This window comes from Denticeps clupeoides, chromosome 15, assembly GCF_900700375.1.
Source record: "Denticeps clupeoides chromosome 15, fDenClu1.1, whole genome shotgun sequence".
NCBI classification, from domain to species: Eukaryota; Metazoa; Chordata; class Actinopteri; order Clupeiformes; family Denticipitidae; genus Denticeps; species Denticeps clupeoides.
In genome coordinates this window covers 14,135,119-14,162,971 of record NC_041721.1, presented here as the reverse complement: position 1 = coordinate 14,162,971, position 27,853 = coordinate 14,135,119, and the positions used below count along the sequence as shown (strand labels likewise).

At 44.2% G+C, this 27,853-nt stretch overlaps 1 protein-coding gene across 14 annotated transcripts in view; it reads left to right on the top strand.

Annotated features, from left to right (window-relative positions):
• Positions 1–27,853, top strand: part of erc1b (ELKS/RAB6-interacting/CAST family member 1b) — a 175,540-nt gene that overhangs the window by 81,135 nt on the left and 66,552 nt on the right. For 7 of the 14 annotated variants that reach the window (XM_028954411.1, XM_028954407.1, XM_028954412.1 and 4 more), the window contains 2 exons: positions 2,429–2,560; positions 11,870–12,030. In XM_028954411.1, coding sequence (XP_028810244.1) covers positions 2,429–2,560; positions 11,870–12,030 — 293 coding nt within the window. Of the gene's footprint in view, positions 1–2,428; positions 2,561–5,758; positions 5,813–8,060; positions 8,070–11,869; positions 12,031–27,853 lie in introns of all 14 variants that reach the window. The other 7 variants (XR_003742533.1, XM_028954403.1, XM_028954410.1 and 4 more) reach the window with 2 other exon arrangements.

Here is a 27,853-nt window from a genome sequence, read left to right as displayed (position 1 = left end):
TCTCTCTCATTCTGCTTATTCTGGAGCTATGCTGTAACCTTTGGTTGAGATCACACTGCCTTATTTGGTTTTAGAGCTTGGTTTCAGGAATGGTTGTGGCTTTGGCATCTCCACCACCACCATCTCTCCCTTATTATCACTCCGTCTGCACCCTGGGGAGCATTGAGCTGAAGGAAACTCACCCATGCACTCACTCACACATGCACACAGAGCGCATTAAAGTCAATTCTACTCCCCTGCACCCCTTACTTCCAGGGAAGGTAAATGGACCATTCTGCCCTGTCACCTCTGTAAAGGTAATAGAAAGAGAGAGTAGGTTAGGGAGGTTTGTATATATGTGTATTTGTCTTTAGCTATAGTATTAAGTATGAAGCAAGTTCTCACTAGGAAGCTTATTGTCTGATTTAATCATAGGCTTACAGTATTCACTTAGACAGTTATATGTGGCTTTATGTGCAACTGAACAGGGCTTCATATATACAGGTCAATAAAGTTTACATAGTTTCTTTCGGATTAATTAATGGCAACTGAAAGAGCTACTGAAAGAGGGGTAGGGTTAGGCTTAGGTTTAGTATGGTTTTTGTATGGTTTCAGTATGGTGTCAGCTCAGTCATGTACTAAAAAATACTATTAGTATTAAATGTTTAATAGTATAAGTGTAGAAAAAAGTGTAAACACAATGAGTGATCCATAAATGAATCTGGTTATGGACACCCCCAACCTATCCAGCAGCCTGTGCCGTCTCTGCCACCCCCCAATCCTCCAGCATATGGCTTTCATTTCGCATTTTGTCCTCCTCAAAGGTGTCTCTTTCTCTGGCCTGCGCCAGATTTTGGCACCTAAATGCATTACTGTAATGAGATATCGACCCAAACAGAAAGGATTACTGTCACTTTAAATCAAGCTAAAGTGGCTGCGGTCTGCCTCAGGAAAACCTATCGCTATGAGCCTATCAATGAAAAATTGTCATTTTTTCCCCCACCACCCTGTCTCTCTCTTGCTGCAGCGAACACAACACTGTCCCTCTTCACACATCACCTCCCCTCACTCTTGAACTTCCAGTAATTTCTGACCTCAGTGGCATAAATATTCTGTTTGATTTGGGACAGATGCATCCGGCTCCTCCAAGCCCTAAGCCTGAATTTCTGAAATAGCTGCAAGACAGAGGAAAGCAAATAAGCTTGGGAGGGCAGTGGAAGGAATGATCATTATGAGGAGATTATGGGATGGACTTTGTGTTATCCTTAACAATGAAAATGTCTGTTCTGTTAATCTATTGTGTGTTAAGGCTCCAAAGACACGATAGGAGTTTAGGTGTTTCTCCAAAGCACTTGATTCCCAAGCCAGATTTCTACCACACCACACCCAATGAGATACAGAAACTGGTTTAAGTCTTAATATCCATTAGCCAACTCTCCATTAGCCATGTCCTACATGTATTATAGTTCTAAAATTAGATGGCTCCTTTAAATATGCCTCAGAAATTAGTCCTCCTTTTCTAGGTTTGTGAAGGATCCATCAATTGGTTCTTTGTGGACCAGCATATCCGAGAATTCGGTGCCCACAGACTGTGTAATTTAACAAAGATGTTGTCTCTAAAGAATTTGACCGTTTATTTATGACACATCTAGTCTGTATTTATGGCAGAAGATCTGTGTGTATTCTCAGTACATGCTTACCTACTCCAAAAACCCTGAAACTCTATAACCACTTTCAGCCAAGTATGAGTGCTTCAGTAACTGGCTCTTGCAACATCACATGCATTCTGATGTCAGCATACATATACATAAACACACACACAGTAAACACAAGTAGAAAATCGTTACTTGTGGCACTGGCAGAATTCAGCATTTGTTCTGTGTTCTGTATATCATGTGGTGTTTTTGGTCCTCCTTTCCTCTTCATTTTGCTCTACTATTACAAGTCTGGTCATTTACATCTCCTGGAACAAAATTTTCCATGTTTCCATGGCAACAGAGTTAGCAACCAACACGCCATTGAGTTGACAGTCTTCCTGTCCCTCGGGATTGTTCAATTAATAAATTAATTTAATCAATCAATTAATTTAATCAAGCATGATTATGTTTAGGTGTAGAAAAGATACCAAGAGGTAATTGGCCATGTCTTGCATAGATCTTAACCTAGATTCTCACAAAAAAATAATAAATGTGTGTGTATGTGTGTGTTCACATGTTGTGTCAATAATCATAAGGCAATGAACAGCTCTTCAACTCACACTCACTGACAGTTTGCATATCTGTCTTCTACTCAGCTCAAGGTGTGTGTATGTTTGTCTGGGGGTCTTTTGACATTTTTTACTCTCTGACCTGGGGTCAGTGACTTTTAATTAAGATAGTAATACTGATCTCAGATTTACACATCAAAGGTAGGATGTTTCCTAAACAGAGTCTTCTTTTCTGCTTCCCAGGATTCCCTTCGACAGAAAGATGAGCGAATTGAAGAGCTGGAGGAGGCACTGAGGGAGAGCGTTCAGATCACGGCCGAGCGTGAGATGGTGCTCGCGCAGGAAGAGGCCGCACGCACGCATGCTGAGAAGCAGGTGGGTGCCGAGGCAACATGCACCTTTAACCTCAGCCGCATGACATTTTTCTGTTGGTTGACTGCTCACACAGATACACATAAACACTCAGAGGCCTCAATGGGACCAGCTGACTCACTTTAAATTTATCTCCAATTAGCCATAGGGGTGGGATTGAATTTCCATTTTGGAGAAAGCTTCCCATCCTGCATAGACATGGATTCAACCATGTTTATACAGAAAATTGTGCAGTTACTCGCAGGCTTGGCCAGAGCAGGTTACATGGTAATGGCTTTCGTTCCTTGGCAGAGGGGCAGCAGGGGTCTGCAGTAAAAACTGCCTTCAAGGCCCGCAAGAACCTAAGAGAAGGTCTGCACTGTCCCAGGTCATTATCGCCATGCCAATATACAGAGAGCATGCCAACAACCCCTCATTACCCTGCCTTCACAGGGCTGTTGGAGGTCTTTCAGATGGCACAGGTCTGATGTGTGCTTGCATCTGCAGTCAGTCTTAATTTGGAAATGATGGATCTCTGACACATACTTACATGAATGCACACACGCACAAACAAATGAAATGTCAGAATTGTTAGCCTTCTTCCAAATCGCACACGCACCCACATCAGGGTTAGCATGTACAGGGTCACATCGGCCCATGATTGCAGATAGCATCAAAACACATGTACCCTGAAACCACCCCCTCCACGATGACCAGAATAAACAATTAGAGTCTGTCTATCTATCTGTCCTTCTATGATAGGCGTCCAGTTTAAGTTCTGTGTCCATTCCGGCATTCTTTAAAGGTTTTGCCTCTATTCAGATATATGCACTCCAGCTCCCACTGTGCCACACCCCAAGAGATCGTTGTCCACCATTGAAAAATGAGCTGGGGTCCGGGTGTGGCGTCTGGCCTTCCCTCGAGAGCCCATTGGGAGGTGACCTAATGGCTGGGTTTTGCTGGGATCCAGCTGGGAGGATAAGCCCTGCGTCTGGGAGAGGAAGTGGGCACGACATTGCTTGGCTTGCACTGCCAAAGTGGCACTCTCAAAGAGTCCATGCACTAAGAACAGGGCCACAACCCCGCTGGGCTCTGCCCGCCCTCATTAAACCATGCAACCTGTGTGAACCCTTGTGAGCCTGGCACTTAATGTCCCCACACAGATGCTCAGTGCTCTGATACAGCACACTGTAAATGAAATGTTTTTTTGATTAATTGCGAAAAAGTGGATTTTTGGTTTTACCATATTAAATCATAATTTAATCATTAAGTATTGTGTTTTTATGTGGTTTATGTTTTAAAAATCATTATTTAGTTGAATTCTTGAAGGGAAAGACAAGCAAAGGAAGGTTTTTCTTTTAAAAGGTTTTAAATTCCGAATTTTAGTCCATTCTGTTGAATGTGATTCTGATCCCACTGCCTGATGATGCATTTATTTTGCTTTCGTTGTCAAAAACCCTTTGTAATCCCAGCTCAGAAATACATTTCACACAAACACACACACACACACACACACACACACACACAGCAAGGGGAAAGTTGTGCTCCCCAAAGCCCAGGCTACAGCCGTTAATCCCTGCCGTGAAACCTGCTGGAACTGCCGTTTAAGTACAAACTTGCAGCTAAATGGCCACTGGGGTACTGAGGGAGTAATTACCTCAGCAACGGTGAGATGGTGGTGGTCCAGTTTGTAGACTGGATGCCAGCATGCACATACCCTCACAAAGCGCTACACACTCCACACATTCATCCACAGCTCTGCTTTCAATTTGCTCTAATTGGGCCTGTGTGTGTGTGTGTGTGTGTGTGTGTGTGTGTGTGTGTGTGTGTGTGTGTGTGTGTGTGTGTGTGTGTGAGAGTGTTCTGAATTTGTACAAATTGCCATCAGTGTGTAATGCCCAAACGTTGTGGGACATGTGGGACTTCTCTGCGTTCACCCACTGAGGGAGAGATCCCATCCAAAACAATGAATTCTGCAATATGTTTAGTGTTAATCTGGGCTATGTGTGTGTGTGTGTGTGTGTGTTTTGGAAATGTTTCCTGTTGAAACCATCTGTATGTTCCTCATTTATCCCTGCGCTCTCCCGGAGGGCTGATGGTTTTGGTCCAGACAATAACACTCTGTGGTTGAAGGCCCCACCTCACCAAACACCTGTCTGCCTTATCTGCTCCATATCCCATCATGCACTGCTTTCCTTCTAACAACTCACAACACTTTGTTCACATTCTTTATCATGCACCCCCTCTCTGTATCAATTTATTCCTCCAGTTGCATTTGCTTTATTGGCCCGGACAAGATTGACATTAGTTTTGCTAGAGCAATGGAAGAAGTGCATGGAACATGGAAGGAAAAAAAATCTCTCCCTCCTTCTTTCGCTTTTCTTCACTGTTTTCTTTTTTTGCGTTCTCATTGCAAGTGAAGGCTTTAGGAGCGTAGAGTATTCATCTGAAACCTGGACCAGCGGGGCACTGAGTTTTAAGGGAGGACAGACAGTCCATTTTTAGGTGGTGTTTGTGTGCGAGTGTGTGTCTGTGTTACTGCCAAGCTTCATTCACCCTCAGTTGTTGTAATGAGTTCATGTAATTAAGGAAACATGTATCCACCCGGGGACAGGGGGACATTTCTGGCCTGCACAAGGGGCCGTGCTGTGCAGTGACACCAATCACTCAGACCCCTGAGGATTTACGATCCTGGTTGCACGAATGGGCTGGGGGTGGCCAGCTCAGGCGGCTCCAGTGAAAACGTTTGCCCAAGACCACATTAAAACAGACATCCAGTCTCCGCAGACGTGATTCAGTAGTTGACTCGGCCCACATCATGCCGTTCCTCCTCAGGCCCACGACCAAAGAAAGCTCGGTCCCCTCTGCGCTTGTGGACCGAGAGCCATTTTCGATCTGCTGCCCTCCCCGTTTTCCCTCGGCCCTCTTTGTCTCTCTCTTTGTCCTCTCTCCGCCACATGCTGTCCTGCAGTGGTCTGTTCTCTGCCCTCCTTTCTGCTCATGCCAAAACACACTGGTCCTCATAAAAGTCCAAATGTCCTCTATGCTACTTATTTCACTCCGTCTCTCTGAGTCTGTTCCTGTACCCTGCTTCCAGTTTTCATTTGCCTGATTTGCTGTCCTGTTATCCTTCTCTTTTTCTTTTTTTGAAGCTTTCTTTATAATTTTTCTTCTCTTTCTCTATTTTATTCTATTATCTGTCGCTTCTCTGCCTGTCTGAAGCACTTTCATGAGCCAATGCATGACTCCAACCACGCCGGCTTTAAGTGGTTCAAGGTATGAAACAATTCATGTGTTTTCAAGTTGACTGCTTTAGTCTTTTTCATTTTATATGGTTTTTATGATGGGGATATGGTGTGCATTTTTGATCTGTCATTGGCTTTTTTGCTCCATGCCAAGTATGTCATCCTCATATCTGTTAATCTCATTCCTTCATCATCCAGCAGTCATCAGGGGCAATAGTTTTCACATTTTTTGGTGACAGTTTGAGCCCCAATGGTCCACATTGAAGACGTTTTATTTCCATTCTGGATCTTTTTTTTAATTAATTCCATGAAACAGTTTAAAATTACCATGCCTTTCTTTGGCTGACAAATACACCTCCAATTACCTACTGCTCTGGTGAACAGCAAGACCCGCTCCCTCCTTCGCAGAGGGCTATGACAGTCCAATGCTGCTGGGGTCAGGATTTTTCAATATCTATATCTTTCCTGGTGTGGAAATGTGTTTAATAAATAAAAAATAAGAAGTTTCTCTTCTTCTGCAGTTGTACTTATACCACTACAAGCTACAAAACTCCTTGCATTTCACAGTAAAACAGCAGAGAGACAAGAGAATAGGAGAGAAGCCCTCTCAACGCCCTTCCAAAGAAGCAGAGAGCCAGCCGACACAGAAAAAAATGCTGCCCCCAAAAGACAGCAGGAACCAAAGAGCAACGTGTTGAGCTTGGCTTTGAAATGCATCTCAAAGGACGAGGTTGCTATTTTGGCAGCAGGAATAATCCACCCTAACAAAGAGAGAGAGAGAAAGGGAGAGAGAAGGAACAGAAGGGAAACAGCGTGTGCTCCAGCATACGACACTTTTATGAGAGTTTTGTTTCTCCTTTAGCAGCCAGGATCTGTCTGGGGTTAACACCAGGACTGTTCACACTCTCCCTGCTTCACTCTTATCTTTTACTGGGAGAGGTAGCATTGTGATATCAGGACTGGATATCGCATTAGCGGCAAAATAACTGGCCTGATGGAACACAGAACCTTCAAATGACATGTTTGTCAACTGAGGTTGTGAGTGAATATTCGGGTAAGAGAGTGGACTGTCCCCACACACTGCTCCCCAGGCACCTTTCATGGCTGCCCACTGCAGGTCAAGGGTCAAGGTTTAAATGTAGGGTGATTGGTTAAATGCAGGGGACACCTTATGCTGTGTGCTTGCTGTTTTTCACAATGACTATCACAATGAAAATCAGCACGTAATTCTAGAGGAGATTATTCAATGTGACCTATGACCTCCTGACTTGTACCAAATGATTCCTATCAGATACGTTCCTCCAACGCCAACTTGGGGCTATTGCTTGTCCAGGTACTCTTTGGGTGAGGAGATAGTGAGAGAACAAAAGGGTTTGGCTCACTGGAATAATCATAACTGCCATGACAACCATCCATTATCAACCATACAAGGCACATGTTTGGTTGGTTGCAGGACCAACCATCATCTAAGTGTGTTTTTTCTTCTTCTTTTATCAGAAAACTTTATCCTTCTTTGTCATGGTTACTTTTGCATATTTAGTGTGTGGAAGAGACTGGCTGTAGCTACCAAAAGAGGCTGCAACCTCTTCTCCCCAAATGCTGTCTCATTTGAGAGTATGGCAGCCAATGGATAGACCATATTCTACAAATTTAAATCCACCTCCACAAGAGGTGGGTATGTTTCATCATATTTCATGAATCAAATTGCCAGTTGTCTCTCTTTACCTTCATGACTGCTTTGCAAACTATTATCATCATCAGAAGCAGCTTCATGAGATGATTATCATGGATTAAGAAAAAGCAACCAATTTCACAACAAAGGAACCTTTTCAGGACTGTTGGGAAACCGTTCACTTTGTCCACATTTATGGGTTTTGAAAGAGCCATGAATGAGTAGGTGTCTACAAAACTTTGAGCAGTAGTGTTCTTTTTAATATATTTCAATTCCCAAACATAAATAATCTTTAGGTTACAGCCCTGTTGGAGTGTAAAGGCCTTATCTGAACTCGCAGACCTGCTCTTGCTTTAAGGCACTTTGGAAATATTTTTTCCCACACTTTCTCAATAATTGTTTCTTTATCAATTTCCCATAAACATACTAAGGATTTTTTATCCTTTTTTATTTTTCCATTCTTCTTTTGCCATGTTATTTTTTTTTGTCTTTTCTCCTCTTTGTGGTGTTATTTGTATTTTCCTTTGCTGATATTGCTGATGAAATATTTGTGTGCTTATATTCTCTCTCTTGCTTTCTTTCTGTCTTTCTTTCTCTGCTCTCGTAGCGCAAGGAGGCAAGTATCCACAGCATGTATCTGATTATTTATCCATCATTTGACTGTCCCTCCAGTGAGGCATGCGATCGCTCTCCTTCCCTCTGCGTGTACCCTTCCTATGTGTCATGTGCATCTTTTTCTCCACCGTCTTTCTTCACGCACAAAAAGCACATCAGAACAAAATGGGCTTTGGGGTTGTCCGCCCTGCTAACTTGTTCCGTATTCCCCCAGCGAGCAGGAAGTCGCTCAGTCGCCACCGATCAAAGCGCACGATGTTTCACACCCAAGGTGTCATAATTCAGCGCAGTTATTCATGATGTGACAAACATCTGAAGTCGGTTCCTGCCCCCCAAAAGCACCCCAGAGAAAACAAATGGTTTTGCACTAAATATGTCAAACACACAAACACACAGAGGCACTGTTGAAAACCCTTATCCCTCTCCATATTCAACATCACCTATGGCAACACTTTGTCGCCCTAGTTTTCCCCTGCATGCTTTATTTCTGACTTTTTCCTTCCTCTTTGTTGATTAGGAACGTTGACATGTTTGCTTGTGCTTTGGCCTCGCTCTCCATCGTTTCGAGGGCCCAGATGGCGTTCCCCGTCTCAAAGCCCACACATCTGAAAACACACAAACACAGCTGAAAGAAAAGCTCCCACTGCCTTTAGTAATCAGGCCTCGACACAGTCATCTTTTTCATTTTATTCTTTTTTTTTTTTTCCCCAACCCCCAGCTCATCCTATAACCATTCTTCACTGAGCTGCATCACTCGCTCTCGGTCCCCGGCTTGACTTTCGTCTGCCCTCCGGTTGCACAATCAGAGATAATTGGTTGCAGGGCCCTCTGCTATCGGCTTGCAGGAAGTGGATTTGGTGAGGTGAATGACGCGCCTGTGCACTTCCAGTCAGTGTCAGGGACGCTCTTACAGGAACACTGCCCACAGCACAGACCTGGGATCAGGCAGACGCTTGACTCGTCCGCTTCTCTGCGGCAGGCTTAGACTGATGGATTTCAGATGCATTTTTGGAATTGATTTGTGTGTGTATTTATGTAAATCTCTTTGTGTTCTGAAGGAAGTACGCAAAATCTCCATCAGCTTTAATGTCCTTGCTCCTCTTTCTCACAATTTTTTCCCCTCTTTTTTTTTTTTTTTTTTTTAAGATCCATCAAAATGAGACTACAGCAAATGAGACTTAGCATGTGTGAAAAACTACTCAGTTGATGAGGTTGATTGCTCTGTGGATTGTGCTCAGTTCCGGCACTCTTTCCCAGTCTGGACAGGCATTTCTAGCAGTCCAGGTTAGCAGTAGGACCACTGCCTGTCTACAAACACCCAACTTCACAGCCATCCATCACACACAACTCCCAGAGGCTGTCTCTGCGTGGCGCCGTATTTGTTTCTGTGTATAACGCATGCAGAGTCTGTGATTTAATTAATTTTCAAGTATCTTTTGAAAACCAGGAATTTTATTTGTCCTGTTGTAATTCAGTTAGAGGCAAGAATATGTTCTGTTACTACAGCATGGGCCAGAGGATGGGCACTATTGGAGGGCATTTAGAATTAGTGTATTATTAACTGTGTTAACTGTTAATGACCGTGTTATTAATTAGTGTTGGTATTAACTGAATCACCAGGTAGGGGTAGAGTTAAGGTATGGATCGTTACACATTTAGACTTCTAACGTGTTTATTACTATTGGCTTGCCTGTCCTGAGATAATGCATGCTCACAGAACACCACCCAAATACCCCCTGATAGCCAGAGGGTGGATGTGGGATGTTACCACATGCTGCACATCACCACTTCCTGTTCCACCTTCTGTAAAAGCAATACTGATAATGCACTTTATCATCTGTGTTATTATTGTCTCTCTATATGTTTGTTGAGTAGACTCAGTTCGTCATGTAAAAGCTCCCCAAATGAGAGGTTTTTAGTGGCTTTCTTCAAACCACTAACCTTGGAGAGGTCGGTGGTTGAAGAGATCTGTACACAATGGCTTTTTTTGTCGCAGTACTGAATGGGCAACATTATTAAAACTGGACAAACAAAAAGTGTGATATGACATCATGCTGCAATCAACCCTTTTTTTTAAAAGCCCTTAAAATAGCATTCAGTTCAAGTATCAAGTTAAGTATTGATACATTATTAATTATTTTTTAGTCCGGTCCCTGTCATTAGTATGTTTTGTAACTCTGCAAACATTTATTTAATAAAAATGTGCTTATTAGCAACTTCCTGTTCTCATGGCATACCATTACCATTTCCTTGAGGCTTTTACGCTGAGGCAGGAAGAGCGTGAACAAGTCCAACAGGATGGGGGCGAAGAGGCACAGGCGGCCATAAATTAGCGATTGAGCATTTGATGGAGCAGGACTGGGCTTCTTGCCGCCGCAGTACATTAGTCTGATGAGTTATGGGCACCAAGGAGCTGAATACTTTCCCAGATGCCGCACCCCAGCTGGCCAGAAGAGGGCAGCAGTGTCAGAACTGCCTCGCATATCGGAGTTGGCCATTCGTTTCGAGTTTGTGCTTGAGCTGCTGCCACGGGGGTCTGTTAGTGTTATCAGGAGGTGTTATGCACTGGTTAAATGACTGTAAGCAGACACAAAAGCAGTGTGGCACAGGAGCATTTCGGAAAGAGCTGCTGTGTTTCTCCCCATCCCTGGAGAGTAAACTGTGCTGCCTGAGGCAAATCCAGTGGAAATCTGTTACAACTTCCTACACGCCAAACTGGACCATATCCCTTCATTCCATATCTCCTTATATCCAGACTACAGTCACACTTAACACACGCTCCCTCAAGGGAAGATAGGATATATGCACCGCTAGAGAGAGGTCGTATTTTCCTGCTGCTGTATAGGACATAGTGCACGGGGAGTGTTTGCGATTGTCACATTCACTTGAGAAGGCTTGGATTAAGGTGCTGTACTGCTGTTTAGTGTTATTTAGAAATGTCCTTGTTTCCTAAGAGAACTAAAAACATGAAATGCATTTGAATAGAAAATATACTAAGTGAATAAGACATTGACAAGATTTTATTTGAAAAATTTTAACAATCTTCAATTTGCAGTTATTACTGCTCAGCAGACCGGCCAGTGTGTTGTCAGTGTGTTGCAATAATTCCTTAAAGTGACAGACTTGGGAACTCAAGGCTAATTGTTGCTGAAAATGGGCCTTTCCATCTCCATTTTTTCACAGTGTGGGTAGTTAGGTTCTCCTCTTCAAGGTGCAGGTCATTTTAGGCAGTACCTCCTTATTTGCATTGGTTTATATGCCTGTATGTATCCACAGCATAGTGAAAAACCTCCCACACATACATACATAAAAAAACGACCCATGTCTGAGCGCCGGGTTAGAGAAACGATGGTCTTGAGTGGTCCGTGAGAAAGCGTGAAGCACTTTTCTGCAGAAACCATAAACCTGCCACTCGCTCTGATTTACTCACTTTTATTCATTCGTTACTGGAGTTCTGGTTGTAAACAATGTTTCGAGAGCGAGATGGGAGGTGGTGAGAGCTCCTGACCTTACGATAGAGCAGCACCCCACCCACAGCTTTCTTCAGGGGTATTAGGGTTCAAAAATGTTCTTTGACTCATTGTACTTCAAATGCTTGGTGCATTGTACAAGCAGCTGTTTATTCATGGAGGGGTTTAGCATGATTTTCTTAACCTTATGAGTGTGTCTATAACTGTTTACAATTTTTTTATTTCTGCTTTTTTGTGCAAGATTTGTCTCTTTCTCTTTCTGTGTTAACTTGAGACTATGCATCAATCATTTTTACCTTTGTCTTCTGGTGTGTGTGTTTGCACGGGGCAGATGGAGGAGCTGCTTGGCGCCATGGAGAAGGTAAAGCAGGAGCTGGAGTCCATGAAGGCCAAGCTGTCGTCTACCCAGCAGTCCCTGGCTGAGAAGGAGACCCACCTGACCACGCTGCGGGCGGAGCGCAGGAAGCACCTGGAGGAAGTGCTGGAGATGAAGTAAGAGCCGCTCACTGTCACCCCGACACGGCGGTCTTCTGTAATGTTTCTGCCATGTTGTGGGGGGACCTGGAAAAATTACGTCTCTCCCTAATATGAGTTGATCTTCCCCCCCAATCTTCACATGTGTCCATGTGAACCTCAGAATGGAATTTTGAGTGCTCAGAAGATTGGTTTTGGCTGATTAGCATGGGGATTCTGCGTTTGGTTAGTTTGGTTTTTTTAATAAATGGATTTGGTTTGGATGGTTTTGACAGTCTTAGCATGATTTAGTTTCTGGTCTTGTTTGTGCGGAAAACTTGTGGCCTTTCTTGTTAAAGTTTTCTCTCCCAAAGGTCAAGGACCTCTCACTCTTACATTCCACCCCCCCTCGGGCTGCCTGCCTCTCTCTCCCGCACGTCTGGGGATGGAGGGCTCTCGTGAGGAGGCCCTCCATTTACAGATGGGGATGTAGTCTGCGGGTGACAGTGTGCACTCCACATGATGAATTACCCCACCGAGTGCCCACTTCAGATAGGCCTCTTCAGCGGCCGCCACCTGGGTCAGAGCGCCCATCTCAGATCACAAATACACACACACTCACAGTTTCCTCCGGGATGCTTCCATACGTGGAGTGGTTGGATAAAAGGCACTGCCGGATCTGGCACCGCGAGCGTCAGATTAAAGAGCAGTCTGCTCACTGCCTGTGGGCCGTGTTGTCGGCCAGACTTCTAAAGCAGGGGAGAAATGGGCCTCCCGTGTCCTCTCCATTGGTTCCAGGACAGTGGGACACGTTCGTCCAGCTCAGACCTCATGACCCTTCAGTTCTGATTGATGTCCATCCACTTGGCAGGACAGTAACGCCTGGGAATTAAGATCCCTTGTCTTATGGCGCTAAAGCGCTTATGTGGCTTCCTTGTAGAAACACACACCCCTGCCACTGTCCACAGTGTGACATCTTGTCCAAATATGTCCCACAGATGGAGTTCATTGTCGTAAACAAACAGCAGGATGTAAATTTCCCTCTATCTTTTTTTTCTAATGACTGAGAGTTGGCCAAAAAGAGCCTGAAGTGAAATATTGAGAATAACTCTGGTACACTAATAGCATGTTGAACAGTTAAATTACCTTTACGTAGCTCTACTTTAAAAAATACTGTGATTGGGAGATACTTGTGTGAGAAAAAGAAGATGGTAAACCCACTGTCTTACAATAAAAGAGACCCGGTGGACCCGGCAACCGGCTCCAAAAGACGGACGTAAAAATCCTGAGGTCAGAACAGTCAAACAGGCAGCACTGTGTCTCCCCCTGCCCAGAGCAAACCACAGAGTTCAAAAATAAAAACTTCAAACCCACCTCACCGGGGGGAAAAATGGTCATAGAATGCCATTCAGATAGGACCTTGTTTTTGGAAGGAGATGGTGATCTGTCTGTGATCATATTGGCTGTACTTTGCAGTGATGAGTGGCGTGTGGTTTAGGGTTGGGGGTGATTTGTGGAGAGTCTTTAAGCCAAGCCCGCCTACAAAGGGGAGTCCTGTCTGCTTGTTAGCAGACCCCTCATCAGATGACTCTAAAGACGAAATGGCCATCACCAAAGATGCAATCAGGTTTTTTTTTGCATTGGGGCCAAAGCACATCCGACCACAGCAGTTTTATAGGGCAGCGACGAGACACCGACTCTCCGCTGTGATGAGATTGCCCCCTTTACCTTCTTTTCCAAAACTTTTAAGAAATGCATGTTTTTTGGGTAGAAATACTGCTGTCTTCAGATCCCTCCACCCAGTGACGTTGCAGCATGCTAAATCAACATATTTTTCAAATTTCAGCATTCACTGCGATTGCCACCCTAACAACATCCATGTTACAAGTGCAAAATGTGAGCTACCACTTTAGTGATCTCCATGGTGATCATTGTCCTATGGTGATGAAGCATTTTGATGTTTTTAGAGCCTGCATAGTCCAACATATTTCTTGCTCCTTTTGCCCAATGTAAACGAAGTAGCATATCTGCCATTTCCATCCATCTATTTGACGAGTATGACTGAGGTCCTGCTTTTGACACTGAAGTCTCATTGTAGGCTTTTCTTCCCTCAGTGATGTGGGTTGTGGTCCCTTCAAACTGCAAATCCCAATTGCCTTGTCTGTGTGAGACAAAGAATTGTCTCTGGATGGAGCAGTGGGTTTTGCATGTCCACTGAGCTCTGAGGGGTGCCTGCTAACCCATTTATTCCTTCAGTTTCTTCTTTATTTTTGCCTGAATTTAAGTAACATGGATCCCTTATCCTGTTCCCTTCAAATCAGTGTCAGAACTGGCCATCATCCACCAATCCATCCATCCATCCAACCACCCACCCATCTATCGTTTCATCCATGCGACAATATGAATATTCATGTAACCATCAAATATAATATAACCAGTACTATGGCGTATTAGAATAATACCTCTTAATTATTGTCATTAGTCAATTAATTTTATTATTTTAAAGCATCACATAAAAAAAAATCAGAGACTACTTCTGTGCTAGTGCTTTATCAGTAGAGAAAGTTACTCATACTTAAGAGATATAATTTTGCACATGTGAAGTAAAGTAGTAAAGTAAAGTGATTGTCACATGTGATACACAGCAGCACAGCACACGGTGCACACAGTGAAATTTGTCCTCTGCATTTAACCCATCACCCTGAGTGAGCAGTGGGCAGCCATGACAGGCGCCCGGGGAGCAGTGTGTGGGGACGGAGCTTTGCTCAGTGGCACCTCAGTGGCACCTTGGCGGATCGGGAATCGACCCGACGACCAGTGCAAAATGTGATTATTGGGCCACTTCCTTAACCGCTAGGCCAGCACTGCGCCAGTGCAGGGAGCACAGTGTGCAGGGAGCACAGGAACGGAAATTAATCATTGTTTTTCATTTGCTACATCTTCGCTGCCTTAAAATGCAATAACCTTATTGGTTGCCGTTTTTTACAGGTCATTTTCATAAATTCGACTGATTTGACCTAATTGTTCACATATACATTTGCATAAATGTATTGGTTGGTGCCTGACATTTTTTGTAACATTCTGTCCTTTCTTCAGGTTCATTTTATTGCATACAATAGTTTTCACTTTCGTGAACATGTTCGCTATTATCTTCTACTAACCTTGATACTGATTTTTTGGAGTGTGAAATGAATATGAATTATTGGTAAGTGTTTATTTAGTGTTTTTTATTTAATGTATAATCACCTCTATCAGATGAACAGCCAGGAGTCCTGATATGAACCCACAGTCATCTTATGGTGCAGAGTGTGTTAACGCTTTATCAGCTCTACACAATGGACGGGTCTTATTGGCATTCATGGGACTGCATTCGTGGGAGGCCGCACAAAGTGCCCATTCAGCTGGCAGGTGAGGTTCTAATTGCCCCTTTTATCACAGCGGTTAGCCTCTGTGCCGATCGCCTGGGCCCATTACAGGCATGAGTGCCTTCAAAAGCAGTGCTGCAGAGGCCAGCATGCTAACCGTGCACACCGACAATGAGCCATGTCGAGCCGGTCTGGTTACAATGCTGCCTTTTTTACTGTAGCCCACACAGGATACTCTGACACAATACAGTGTGCACTTCTCCAATAGAACAATTCCACACTGACGATAGAAGGATCTATCAGAACGACTAATGGTACCAAAAAGCAAGTAAAGTCGGGCCAATTTCCTCCCTTTGTTTTTATTTGTCTATTTGCGCTCCTCAATAAAATGCTGTTGAGACAATGCACTAAAAAAGAAAATAGTCTTTAAGCCCTATAAACTGTGGGGACGATAAATTGCTTACCGGTACCAGGCTCTTCTCCAGATAGACCTGTCTGTTGGCCAATTGCTTTCGACCAGGTTTGGTGTCCGGCGTAGATTATAATTTTTTCCCCTTCCTTATTAGCAGGGGGTGTCCTGACATGTCGCGGACATGAGATGAGTGGCTTGATCTAATCCAAAGGCACAATTCCTACCCTCGATTTCGCTCTCTGGTGTCTGGGTTGTGCACAGGGAGGAAAGCCAACGTGATCCCTGTTTAGCAGGGCCTGTAAGCAGGCAATGGACTCAAAGTGCCTTTGGTCTAAGGGAACACATGAGCCGATAAGGATTTTGTGTCAAGTCAATGGGGCTGGACATGTTTTAAAAGGGGGAGAGCTGGGGAGGGGGAAGAAAGAAAGAAAAGGCCAGACATGCTCGGGCACGATTACACTTTAAACAGCGTATAATAGGGCCTGCTTGACTCCTGCTCATGTACTTAAGATATGGGTGAAGGGGAGCAGGGATGCATGTAACGTCGTTGTAAATGTCTGCTGCGCTTAGTCTTAATGGTAAGCTTGGCTGTCATGGTGCAGTCTTATTGCTTTCTCCACCGTCCCCTTTCTTCTTTTTTTCCCCCCGAAACCTTCTTGCAGGCTGTGATTAGATCCGACATTTACTCTGATTCACCAGGGCTTATTTCTGTCTTTTTTTTTTTTTTTTTTTAATCTGCTCACATCGTTTCCCATTCTGAACATGGACTCTGTAGAACAATCAGCCATGCTGCTTTATCGAGCATTGCAGAAGCAAAAAAAAAATTCTGGATTTCTTGCTGTTTGGAATGTGGCTTGCAGGATTATTTTTTTTTCTGTTTTTGTCTTACGGACTGTGTGTGTAAAGATTTACGCTGCTGTGAATTTTGCTGTAGCCGCGATTTATGGCATATGACTCACTGGAGAAGTGACAGGCAGGGCTGTATTGTATGTAGCTCACAGTAGCCCTTAGTGTGTTGGAGACAAACGGTCCCCATGGACCCCAGATCCTGTAAAAACCAAACTGGCCTTGACTTTGCAGGGTAGACATGAGCCTTAAAGTTGGAATTATGTCTTCATCACTGCCATCCTCACTGTTGTACAGTATGTTTCTGGCTGCCAAGACCACAATTTGAGGTTTATGCAGACACACACACACACACTCAAGCCTCCACCTGTGCATTGCACAGATGGGTATGTCGTATCCTCCCTTGGGTGTAGCTTAATATTTCAATACAGAATTATTGCTGGGTTTTTTTTATTCAGTAGTGCCATGCAGTCATCCCGGTAATGCAGCTTAAACATTTTCCTTGTGCGTTTTCTTGGACTCTGCTTTTCTAAGGATTATCTGTAGTTTATGTTCACCCATATATCTGTAGGCGGCCTTTTTCCTCCTGTCTCAGTCTGGAGTTAAAATGTTTGCTCCACTCTGTAAATCACAAGTTTGAAATGAGCGGGCATATTTATTGGAAAACTCTGAGAGCCTGGCCGAGAGACAAAGTGAAAAATGTTGAAATGGAAGGACTGACAGTGCGTGCCATGTTTTTTTCACATTAACACGTTGCTGTACACACATGCTCAGAGCGAACGAAAGAAAGAAAGAAGGGAGGGAGGGGAAAGACAAAAAAAGTACTGTAGCATTCCTCAAATGCAAAGCCCACATGCGTCAATACTCTACCTCCTCTTTACTGCCTCCTCTCTTTCCATGTGCAAACTCTGTGGGAACGTTCAAGGTCGGCACATCAGGATGCGCGTCCATATGTCGATGGCGGAGCAGGCTGGGGGAATTCTGCCCTTCTCGCTTCAGGGGGAATTTCCTTCAGGACTGTTCCGGTTGGCCCTCTCTCTGCAGATAAATCATCCGATGGAAACAGAGCAAGTCTGAGACAAAAGAAACTTCACTTCAGCCTTCAGTGTGGAATGCTTGATAGAAGTTAAGGACGTTTTAATGTTTCCATGTTTTGGGGATCCCTGTGGAGCCTCCACGTATCCATTTTTCCATCCATCCATTCACCTCAATCTAATGTCATGACCTGTTGAGGATGGGTTTGTGGATTCTGCAGAAGAGTGTAATTATAAAACAGAAGAGACAATACATACACCATAAAATGCAACTAATTACAAAAACAGCAACATGAGACCAAGGAACACCCTGCAAATAAATAAATACAATTTAAGAATGCAAAAAAGCTAAAAGACAAATCTCATTATGCTCATCACTGAAATTCTACAGCTGTGGTCAGAAGCTCATCATAGACATGACTATCATGGTAAATATCTAAATACACCCACTTAACTGGTGATAATCTTTTTCATTGGTAAATCTTAGTGAAGCTAATGATTGTTCATGAGGAAAGGGGTATCTTACATCCATATATTAATTATTATTATTTTTTTTTAATCTAGGACCTGATCCCAGGTCTCCTTGACTAGAAATGCCACCCAATAGGGAAACAAGACACCAACAATACATGATTAACCCACTTGTGTGTGTGCAAAAAGTGTCTCTGTCATCGGTTGTTATCCTTTCCCCTGGGCGTGTGTGCCGTGTTTGTCACAGCCTAGCGTCAGTTCCCCAAGTATCAAAGCGTGCAGAGCCACGGTCTCTGTGTGCCGCCACGACGCTCTGATCTGCTCCTGAGCCGGTCTGAGCCCAGAGCCTGAGACTCTTCAAGCTCTGAAGCTCCAGCAGCAGGGCGCCTTCTGCTTATTCCATGGCCCGAACAGCAGCAGATGAATTGAGGCTGTGTGTGTGTGGTGTGTGTGTGTGTGTGTGTGTGTGTGTGTGTGTGTGTGTGTGTGTTTTGAAGGCTGCTCTGTTATTCTTTGCTATGGGTGCTGCCTTGTTCTGTCCTCATCAGCAGAACAAATGCAGGGCCTCTTTTAGGCTTTGGGTGTGGACTGCCTACCCACGTCCTGGTGGGCTTCCACAGTGGGTTTTTTTGGTGTTGTAAAAGCAGACAAACCGAGGCTTTATTATAGGTGGCTGGTTATCAAGACACAGGTTATATTCTGGTGGCAGATTTATGGTTTGAGCGCACATCGCCTTACATCCCCTGTTCGTGCACCTGCCACTGGTGCGATTTGCTTTGGCAGGACTGGTTGTGCTCCGCTGGAATGGAGGGTGACAAGCTGGAAAGGCGTAATTAAACAATCGGAAATGAGAGTGGCGAGACAACGGAGGTGTCGGGGGCGGGGGACTGGAGAGAGCAGCTGCTTTTAAGGCAGGTGGTGAGTAGAGATGAAAGAGTGTGGCTGAGGGCCGGGGTCTCTGGGCGGAAAGAGAGCGGAGTGAAGCCGGCCCGCCTCACCTCAGGCCAAACACAACACAGACGGCCAAAGCGGCTCTGTTCTCGCACCGTTCGTTTATTTCACTCTCGCCTTCTCTTTCGCTGCCTCTCGTTCATCATTGCTCTGTGGTCGTGGCCCAACGTACCCTTGGATAATATATGAACTGCCTGAAGTATGGCTCTATCTGCCATCTTGCCCTCAGCCTGGGGAACCGCTCACACTCCTAGTGAAATGGTCTGCAGTATGGTATGGTACGCAGTATGTAATTTCCCCATTTTTGTTTGAAACGTTTGATATTCAAAACCAAGTGTGACAATTAAAACATATCAAGGGTTATGGAGTGTCAACAGTTTTTTTTTTTAATTATTAGATATATTTTGGCAATAATTAAACTAAAGAATCATCAAGCACTACCAGACAACCGTTACAATAGTGGTAAGAAAAGCAGGTGTCAAAAGCAGAAGCTCGGTCATTGAAAATTATTTTAAGGGCAAATCATTTTGAATGTTCAATTTTAAATGTGCATTCTAATATCATTTCTTTATGATAGCAGGTTAATCTATTTTTTACACACTGCCAAAATAAAGCAATCATAAATAATGCCCTTCTAGAAAAATAATGCTAATTTCATTTAAATCTGTTTAAACAGAATCCAGCAAAAAAATAATTTGGATTGTTGATTGTTGAGAATTGTTGAAAGTATCATGCGAATCTGGCCACTATTTGACTACATTTGCAGTAGCAGTTAGGAGTAGCAGTGAATTTTTAAAATGGTTATTATTATAATTACTTTCTACACCCATCACCCAGACTGATAACCTGGTGGTTGAAAATGTCAGGTTGATGATCCCATGCCAATTTTTCCAAGACAATTTTCAGAATCTTATGGCTTCCAAACCAATGATGGTTTGAAGGCTCCAACACCACAACAAGCTACAGGAAGTGTCAAAATAAGGGTAGGAAAGGACATTCTATATGTGCAGAACTGCGGCTGTGAAAAACAGTATTGGCAGAAATTCCCACTTACGGTGTTCAAATGTTTGAAGAGTTAAAACTTATCCTTTAATGTGTTCCATTGGACGGACAGGCCTGAGCACCTTTCCCAGCTGTGGGACGTGAGCTGCTTCTGGGTGTGTGTGGATTTTAATGGGCCATCAGCCCTCACCGCTGAGCTGTTCCATGGTCGAGGACGTAGCAGGTATTGGCTGCATTTTATTGCACAGAGAAAAGCTGGGCTTCGTCGTGAGTATATGTAATTTTTCATCTAGGAAAATTGATAATGCAAAACCAATCCTGCGTGCCCTTCCCTCCTGAGTGCTGCAGATTTTTGTCATTATTCCCCTGGTCCTGATTCTCTTAAGTGGTGGGGGACTTCAGCATCGTGTGTGTCCTTCATATGATTACGCTTGATACAAAAAGAGCTACATAAATTTCTCAGCCTGGCCACATTAACAGGCCCATGAGGCCCTATTTTACAGTTGTCCCATGATTTCTCAGCAAATGGTCATTTCCCTGTGCCGTCTCCCGCTCCCTTTCTACCTCGGTGTCCAACAAATCCGAGAAGCTAGCAGTGACTTCATAGGCGCACATGAAATTCCCCCATTACGCTCAAAACATGGCTGCTGGCTCTGCCGCAACAAGTTATCAGCCTTTGACTCGGTCAAGAAACAGATCCAAAGATGGAAAACGAATAAGCGCTTTTTTATGTGTTCACAGATATTCAGTTTCCTTCGGGGGGCTGTTTGTGCTCAGTGAGACAGAGACAGATGTTCTGTGGCCATCAGGACAGCAGAAAGGAAAAGCGATAGTCGGTCTGAAATGGTCGCTCTGACTTTTGCGTCTATTAGTAGACCACACGCACAAGCACGTAAATATTGTTTCGCATTTTTGGTATCAGACGCTTGACTTTTGACCTCTCCGCAATGTGTATAATGAAGATTTACTGCATAGCATAGCTACGTTTACATGGAATTCATGCAAGGAGGAAGGTCTTGATTTCCTACCCACACAGACCTACATCCTGTAAGTTCTTCGGCCCATGGGCTTCAGGTGTACCTTTACATAGAACGTCCCCCAGGGTGGAGGGTCAAACTAGGAGTGAGACAATAAATCTATGGAATTTTTTGATGCAGTTTTTACCTGAAGCTAATCATAGAAATACAGCAGCCTTTTTGCAAAAAGAAATATTCTAAAAGTGATTCTGCTGTAAAAAACATTCAGAATTCACATTTCTCCTATTTTTTCCAAAAAAGGAAAAAATAGGAGAAGCCCATCGAGACTGTTGATAGCTCATATTCACCCTTTTCTGGACTGTTTAAGCCTCACTCCTTTCAGTAAGTCAAAGAAACAAGGACAGCACAGTGTCTACATCCTCTCCATTCTCCATTCCTGCTTGATTTCCCTCAATGCAGACATGTGAGTGTCTGCCTCACAGCTAACACGCTCAGATTGAACTGAATGGCGAAAGCCATACATCCCGCTCCTTTCTTCTGTTTGTTGATCTCGGTCTTTTAATCTAATCAAAGGCACAGCTCATAAATGACACATTTCATCAATTTGCAAAAGAGACCGGGATGTATTATTCTATTGCGCGTTATTAAGGCTTTTAAAATCGTACATTACTTTGTCTTTTATGAATCCTTGCAAGTCCCTTTGTTAAAACAAGATCGAACAGTCATTCCACATTGGTACTTACTTCATCACATCGACAGGATTTTCTCTTTCACTCCCTTTCTCCTAATTTCCTCCCCTCTCAAGCATCCTGCAATCCCCGAACGGCTGTCACGCGCGCCTTGATCACGGCACGTCTTCCGCGGTGCTTCTCCACTTCCATCCATTTGATGCGGCCCTTGCGACACGCCTCTCCCGCGGACGCCGCTCTCTGAAGCGGCCGGCTTTGTACGCACTTGTGATAAAGCTGGCCAGACCAATAGAGGCACGAGATCACACGAGCAGACTGAGAACAATGACGAAAGGCTGCCAGCGTCCCGCTGCTGCTCTGCTACAATTAAATAATTCCCTCATAATCTCGAGATTCTGTGTCTGGTTTTTAAATAGTGGTGTGGTATTGGTCAACAACGTGTTTATTTGCTAAGACTGATGTGTTGAGATTTTTTCTTGTTTCCAGAAGAGCCGAAGGGGGCAGAGAGCGCCTTGGGCAAGAGAGGAAAGATTTCAGGTTCAGAGATTTCTGGTGCTCCTTTCCTTCTCACTTTAATTCTTTCACCCCAATGGCTTAGCTGAGAGTCAAAATGTTATGTCTGTTTGAAGACCTCTCCACAACACCACATAAGGCAGGGGTCTGCGGTGGGCTCAAGAAGGGCCTACAGGCTGGCAGCTCGTCTGCGCCCGGCTCGGCTTTGGCTCTTTGTGGGGTGCCAGTGGCTCTGTCTGCGGGGCACGGTTGTCTTCCACAGTCAGCCGAATGTTCTGCCCCTGTAAGGCAATATCTCAGGGAAAGCTTTTGATTGGACATGTCACTCAGTCTTTGCAACACTTACAGTATAATCATATATATTAGGCCACTTGATGGAGGTGGTTTAAGTTATTTTACTGCGGTGTTATTGCTGGCTTGTGGCCCATTGAGATTGCTGCTTGGAATTTGGTCATGAATGGGATAATGTCGCTGTAGTAAGAGGAATAAGACCTAAATGCACCCAACTGCTTGGGGTTTTCACTCGGTAGAAGCAGCTGTAGTGCTTTCCAATGAGAAAATCACAATTCAATTATTTGAAAATCTTAGAAAACCACACAACTGGGGAAAAAAAACCAAAATGGTGGCCAGCAGTTTCTTCACTGTGTTGAAACATGAAAGCAGCATGATTTCGCACTTTCTTTTTGCATTTGTTGAAGTATCAGTGCACACATCACTGTAGTGTCACTGTGTCTAGACCTTATTAAAATAAAAAATCTTTGTATTGACATATTGATCACAGCCCCAGTTTGCGTCCATTATTTACCACCCCTGTCATGTTCTCATTATAATGAAATAATTAATGGTTTCACAAATTAGTGTAGAGCAATTGCCTCATGGATCTACATTAAAAGTTTTTGATTTTTTTTTGGTAGGCTGCTGCATATATATACTCTTGGTTTTAGACAATACAGCAACAAAGGAAATTACCCATTTTTACATCTCTCTAGATGATATATTATAAACTGTTTGTAACTATAAACAAACCTGGTTACTTTTTGTAACCAGGTTATTACATTAAAATACTAATTATATTACCATTGTAGTATTATTTATTCTAACTGAGCAGTAGTGGATATAAGACATTTTTGGCTTTATTACTCTGATTATATGCAATATAGTATTGCAATTTAACATTGTCAAATAATCAAATTAGTTCACTAAATGCTTCATTAACAGGGAAATGCAAGTGAGCGCATATTTCATTTTAATACAGATGAATCCAGATTTCTTGGGTCCTTCCAAACCATTATTTCTACTTTTCATTATGAAGGTAGCGCGGTGTATGCAGCATGTTTCAGCAGCTCTTCAGAAACTACAAAGAAAAAAAGTTATAGACTGAGATGATCATATTGCACTTATTTTGTTGGCATGTTGCATTTGTGTAAGTCTCAGTGGGCAACGGAGAGCTGTGAAAACAGCCAACTCTTCCTGGCCCTCTCACCAGGCCCTGAGCTTCTGGGAGGCTGATTTCAGCATGGGGCATCCTCCACCACCACAGTCCCCCAGGAGGAGCTCTCAGCAGCCACACATCAAAGAGCCTCAGTTGGGGAGTTAACGCCAGGGAGCCGCCCCCCCTTCCAGCACCACCACACTCTCCGGACCCCGGGGCAGGGTAAAGCCGTTGACTTGTGAAGGACGTTAAGCCCTAGGAGATGTGAGGTCTCTCAGCCCTCCCTCTCCTCCCATAGCCTCTAGCTGCCTCCTTTTTCTCTTCCCCTTGTTTCTCTACCTCCCTCTTTCTGCCGGTCTCTCTTTTCTGGGCCAGTCTGAGGCAGATGGGCTCCCTCTTTGAGGAAAGCCGGTCCTGCACATGCTATGGTTTTCAGTGTTGGAAAAAAAAATGTAAATGAGGGGAAAAAACTATCGCTGTTTCATATTAAATCTCAATCATTGTGGGTGAATATATAATTATTTAATGCAAAAGGTTCACACTGATGTGTGACAGACCTCCTCAGACAGAAGTTCAGGCCTGGATGTCACTTTTTGGGCAGCACACAACATTGGGTGAGGTTTTTTCACAAGGCTTCAAGTCTTTTTCTTATTTTGTTTTCTTCCCAGTTTTTTTTTGCATGTGAATTTGCATGGATATTGAGGTTTTGTGTGTGTGTGTGTGTGTGTGTGTGTGTGTGTGTGTGTGTGTGTGTGTGTGTGTGTTTTTAATAGCCAACACTGCACCTGGTGCCCTCATTAACCTCTTGCTAGCCTGTTCGTCAGGCTGCATTGAGGATCGATGGAGATGTAGGGCAAGACACAAGTCCCATCTCCATCTGCGCCCCCCCCTCTTTTCTGCCATATATCCATCCTTTGATCAAGATCCTCCAGCCGTTTCCCTCACCACCGCTGAGCTCCCAGCCACCCTGAATGGGGATTAGTATTCTGCCCCTTTCTCAATCTTTCACCCATATTGCTTTCTTTATCAGTGTCCGTCTCCTTCTTTTCTTGTTTTCTTTTACTTTCTCTCCCCTCTCCACTCCTCCCTCCAGATCCTGGGAAAGTTGGCCATTCCTCTCTGTCTGGTTCCCAGCTATGAGAATACCTGTGCAGATTAGTGTCTGGTCTGAAGGAAAAGAAAAGAGGGAGATCAGTCAGCTCCAGAGTCCACAGCCAATGAACGCTGGGTCATGTGCTGCTGTTCCCCACTCTCTCATTCACTCGTACACACACACACACACACACACACACACACACACACAGAGTCCTGAAAGGTCACTGACCGCTGACCTGTTCCCAGTTCCATTACTTATGTCAGTTCTCCCTCATTTCCACTCTTCACACATCCTGGTTCTTATTACATGCTTTTTTCTTCTTCACTAGTCTCAAGAGACTTTTACTTTGATTTGGACAGGAAGTGAAGTGTTTGTGTGTGTGTGTGTGTGTGTGTGTTGATGCCACCGTGAACACATGAATACTTAAAGATCCCATTTTCCGCCACGCTCTCCCTGCGGAATGATCGGCATGCGCAGTGCCCTGCTCACTGATCCCCAACAATGGGAACACATGTCGCCTACAAAGAGAAGACATGTCTCTCACACACAGACCAAGCCTTTTATCCTGCCACCCCACTATCAGATAAGCCGCCTGTCAGTGTGTGTGTGTGTGTGTGTGTGTGTGTGTGTGTGTGTGTCAACGTGTGAGGCTCAGTGTCAGCCTCTTTGGCTCTAAGGCTCATCAGTTCGGATCACTGCTTTCTCCCCTCCCCTCCTAAACCACTCATCCTTCCTTCCCTTTCGTCCCCCCTCCCTCTTCTCCCTCCTTCCCTCCATGGCTTAAATGTGGCAGTGGAGGTGCTAACGAGCCGATGGCGCTCACATCACGCCATCTCTGGATCAGTGGGGCTCGTGCCCGGGGGCCAAACCTCCCAGCGGGGGCCCAGGGGTCTGCTGTCTGTCCCCACCTCAGGATTAGCTGTGCCTGGGCACATGGCTCTGGTGTCCTCTTTTCTGGTTGTTCGTTTCTTTACACACACTTCATAGAGAACCGAAGTGGTGCGTTATTGGTTTCTCCTTAAATCAAGTTCATGATAATGGGGTGAAGTGTGTGTGTGTTGACTGAGAATGATTTGAATGTGTTGAAGTCCCAACACATGAATGTTGTGTGTGTGTGTGTGTGTGTGTGTGTGTGTGTGTGTGTGTGTGTGTGTGTGTGTGTGTGTGTGTGTGTGTGTGTGTGTGTGTGTGCGTATGTATGTGTTGAAAGGCGCATATGTTGGCACCGCCATGTTTTTGTGTGTGTTCTGGGTGATGCCGTTTGAGGTTGTGTGTGAGAGTGGTGTGTTGAGAGCAGCGAGTGTTTGTGTGTGTGTGTGTTGAAAGCACTGCAGATGGGCCATAGCCCTGTGTCAAGGCTTAGCGGAGCGTGGAGGACAGGCAGGCCTTTCAGCCCCAAACACACTGGTGCTGTCTGCAGAGGAACGCCCAAAAAGCCCCAGAAGCCCCGGCTCTGACCGCTCCCCAAGCCAGGGAACCATCTGAAAACATGGCTCTCCACTCCAAACGCAGTCCCGACCAAAAATAACTCCCAACTCGTATTCCGCTTGCTCTCATGTGCCTCCCCCGGGGTGCTAAATGATGCCTGCGCAGTGCTGCTTTACAGCACCCACCCATCAATCCATCCGCTGGTCACGTCCGTCCTGCTCTCCAGCCGCTCCTGAAACACACGCTGAGTTCGGACGGCTTCCTCAGCGGGATGCAGCTATTGCGGGCCGTTTGCTGGTCCATAGATTACAATACCGGATCCATTCTCGTGCAAATTGTGCATAAAATGTCTGAACTCCACAGCTCTGAAATCCAATAAGTTGTGAATGGTCCCTGGCTTTGTTTCTGCACTGGTTTTATTCTTCCCTCTGCCGTAAATCTAGGGTTGAATGACTTTAAGAAAAAAAATCGAATCACAATTTATTTAACATATTAAAAACTGTAGCATAAGTGTACATTGAAATATGAACTGCATAGTAATTGCATACCATGAATATAGGGCACGCGTCCTTGCTTGCTTATGTGGTCGTGGCTTTAACATGGGACACATCTAATGGGTGAGCATGACTGTCTATCACACAGGGACATCAGCATAACGCAACGCATTTTTTTTTTTTGTGTGTGTTGCATTCGCGCTTCACCAGGTCCCATTCTCCCCACCGCAGCGCCGCTATAGCTGCCCCTCTTCTGCCTGCCTCCCCCATGCCCCAGGGGGTCACCAACGCTCCAGTCTCTTGTTTACTGGCTGTGTCAAGACAATCCATCTTCCCGCAGCAGCCCTGGCATTAACCGATGGAGCAGATTTATAAAACCGAGTTTACTCAAATCGCAACTTCGGTTCGGTTTCGATATATTCATCACTACTTAAATCTGCAGTAAAGAGGACAGAGATTAAAATTGAGAAAATTGTGCAGTAAAACATCCCGCAGGACTCATCAGCCGAGAGATCATTTAAATAATAAGCCGTTTTTCATTTTCAAACCACTCTTTAATTGTTTATCTCTTGCCAGTTTTTTTTTTCCTCACTTTTCAAGAAAATGCTGAGGATGAAACAAGGACCAAAAGAAAATACATTGTAAAGGAACAAGCCTTTTTGGTTTGATTACATGTTCTTTAAATACCTAGATGCAGAAAAAAAGTTACGGCTGCTCCGTAATCGTGTGCCCAGAAAGTGACACTGGGGTAAAAGTGTTAAGTAAAGATAAATAAACTGAATATCTCAACAACTGCATGGGCTATTAGTCTAATTTGACAACATTCTAAAAATAAAACATCTGAGAGTACTGCAAAGGTGTAGGAATGAGCATATATATGTTACTGAGATGGAACACAAGAAGAGGTAAAAAATGTAATGTCCGGAGAAAAAATGATTGCATAAATATGTCAGTCTTGTGGGTTTATTCACTCATTATTAGACTCAGAAGTACTTTATATTGTTACTGTGCATTTATGAAATGTTCCAGAGTATTTTAAGTCCATGCTACAGTAGAAATAGTAAAGTTTGTCGAGGTGACCATGACTTTGCTGCTTTGCATTTGCATGTGTTTGCATGGGACGTTGCGGTACACAACAGAAAACAGGGCACC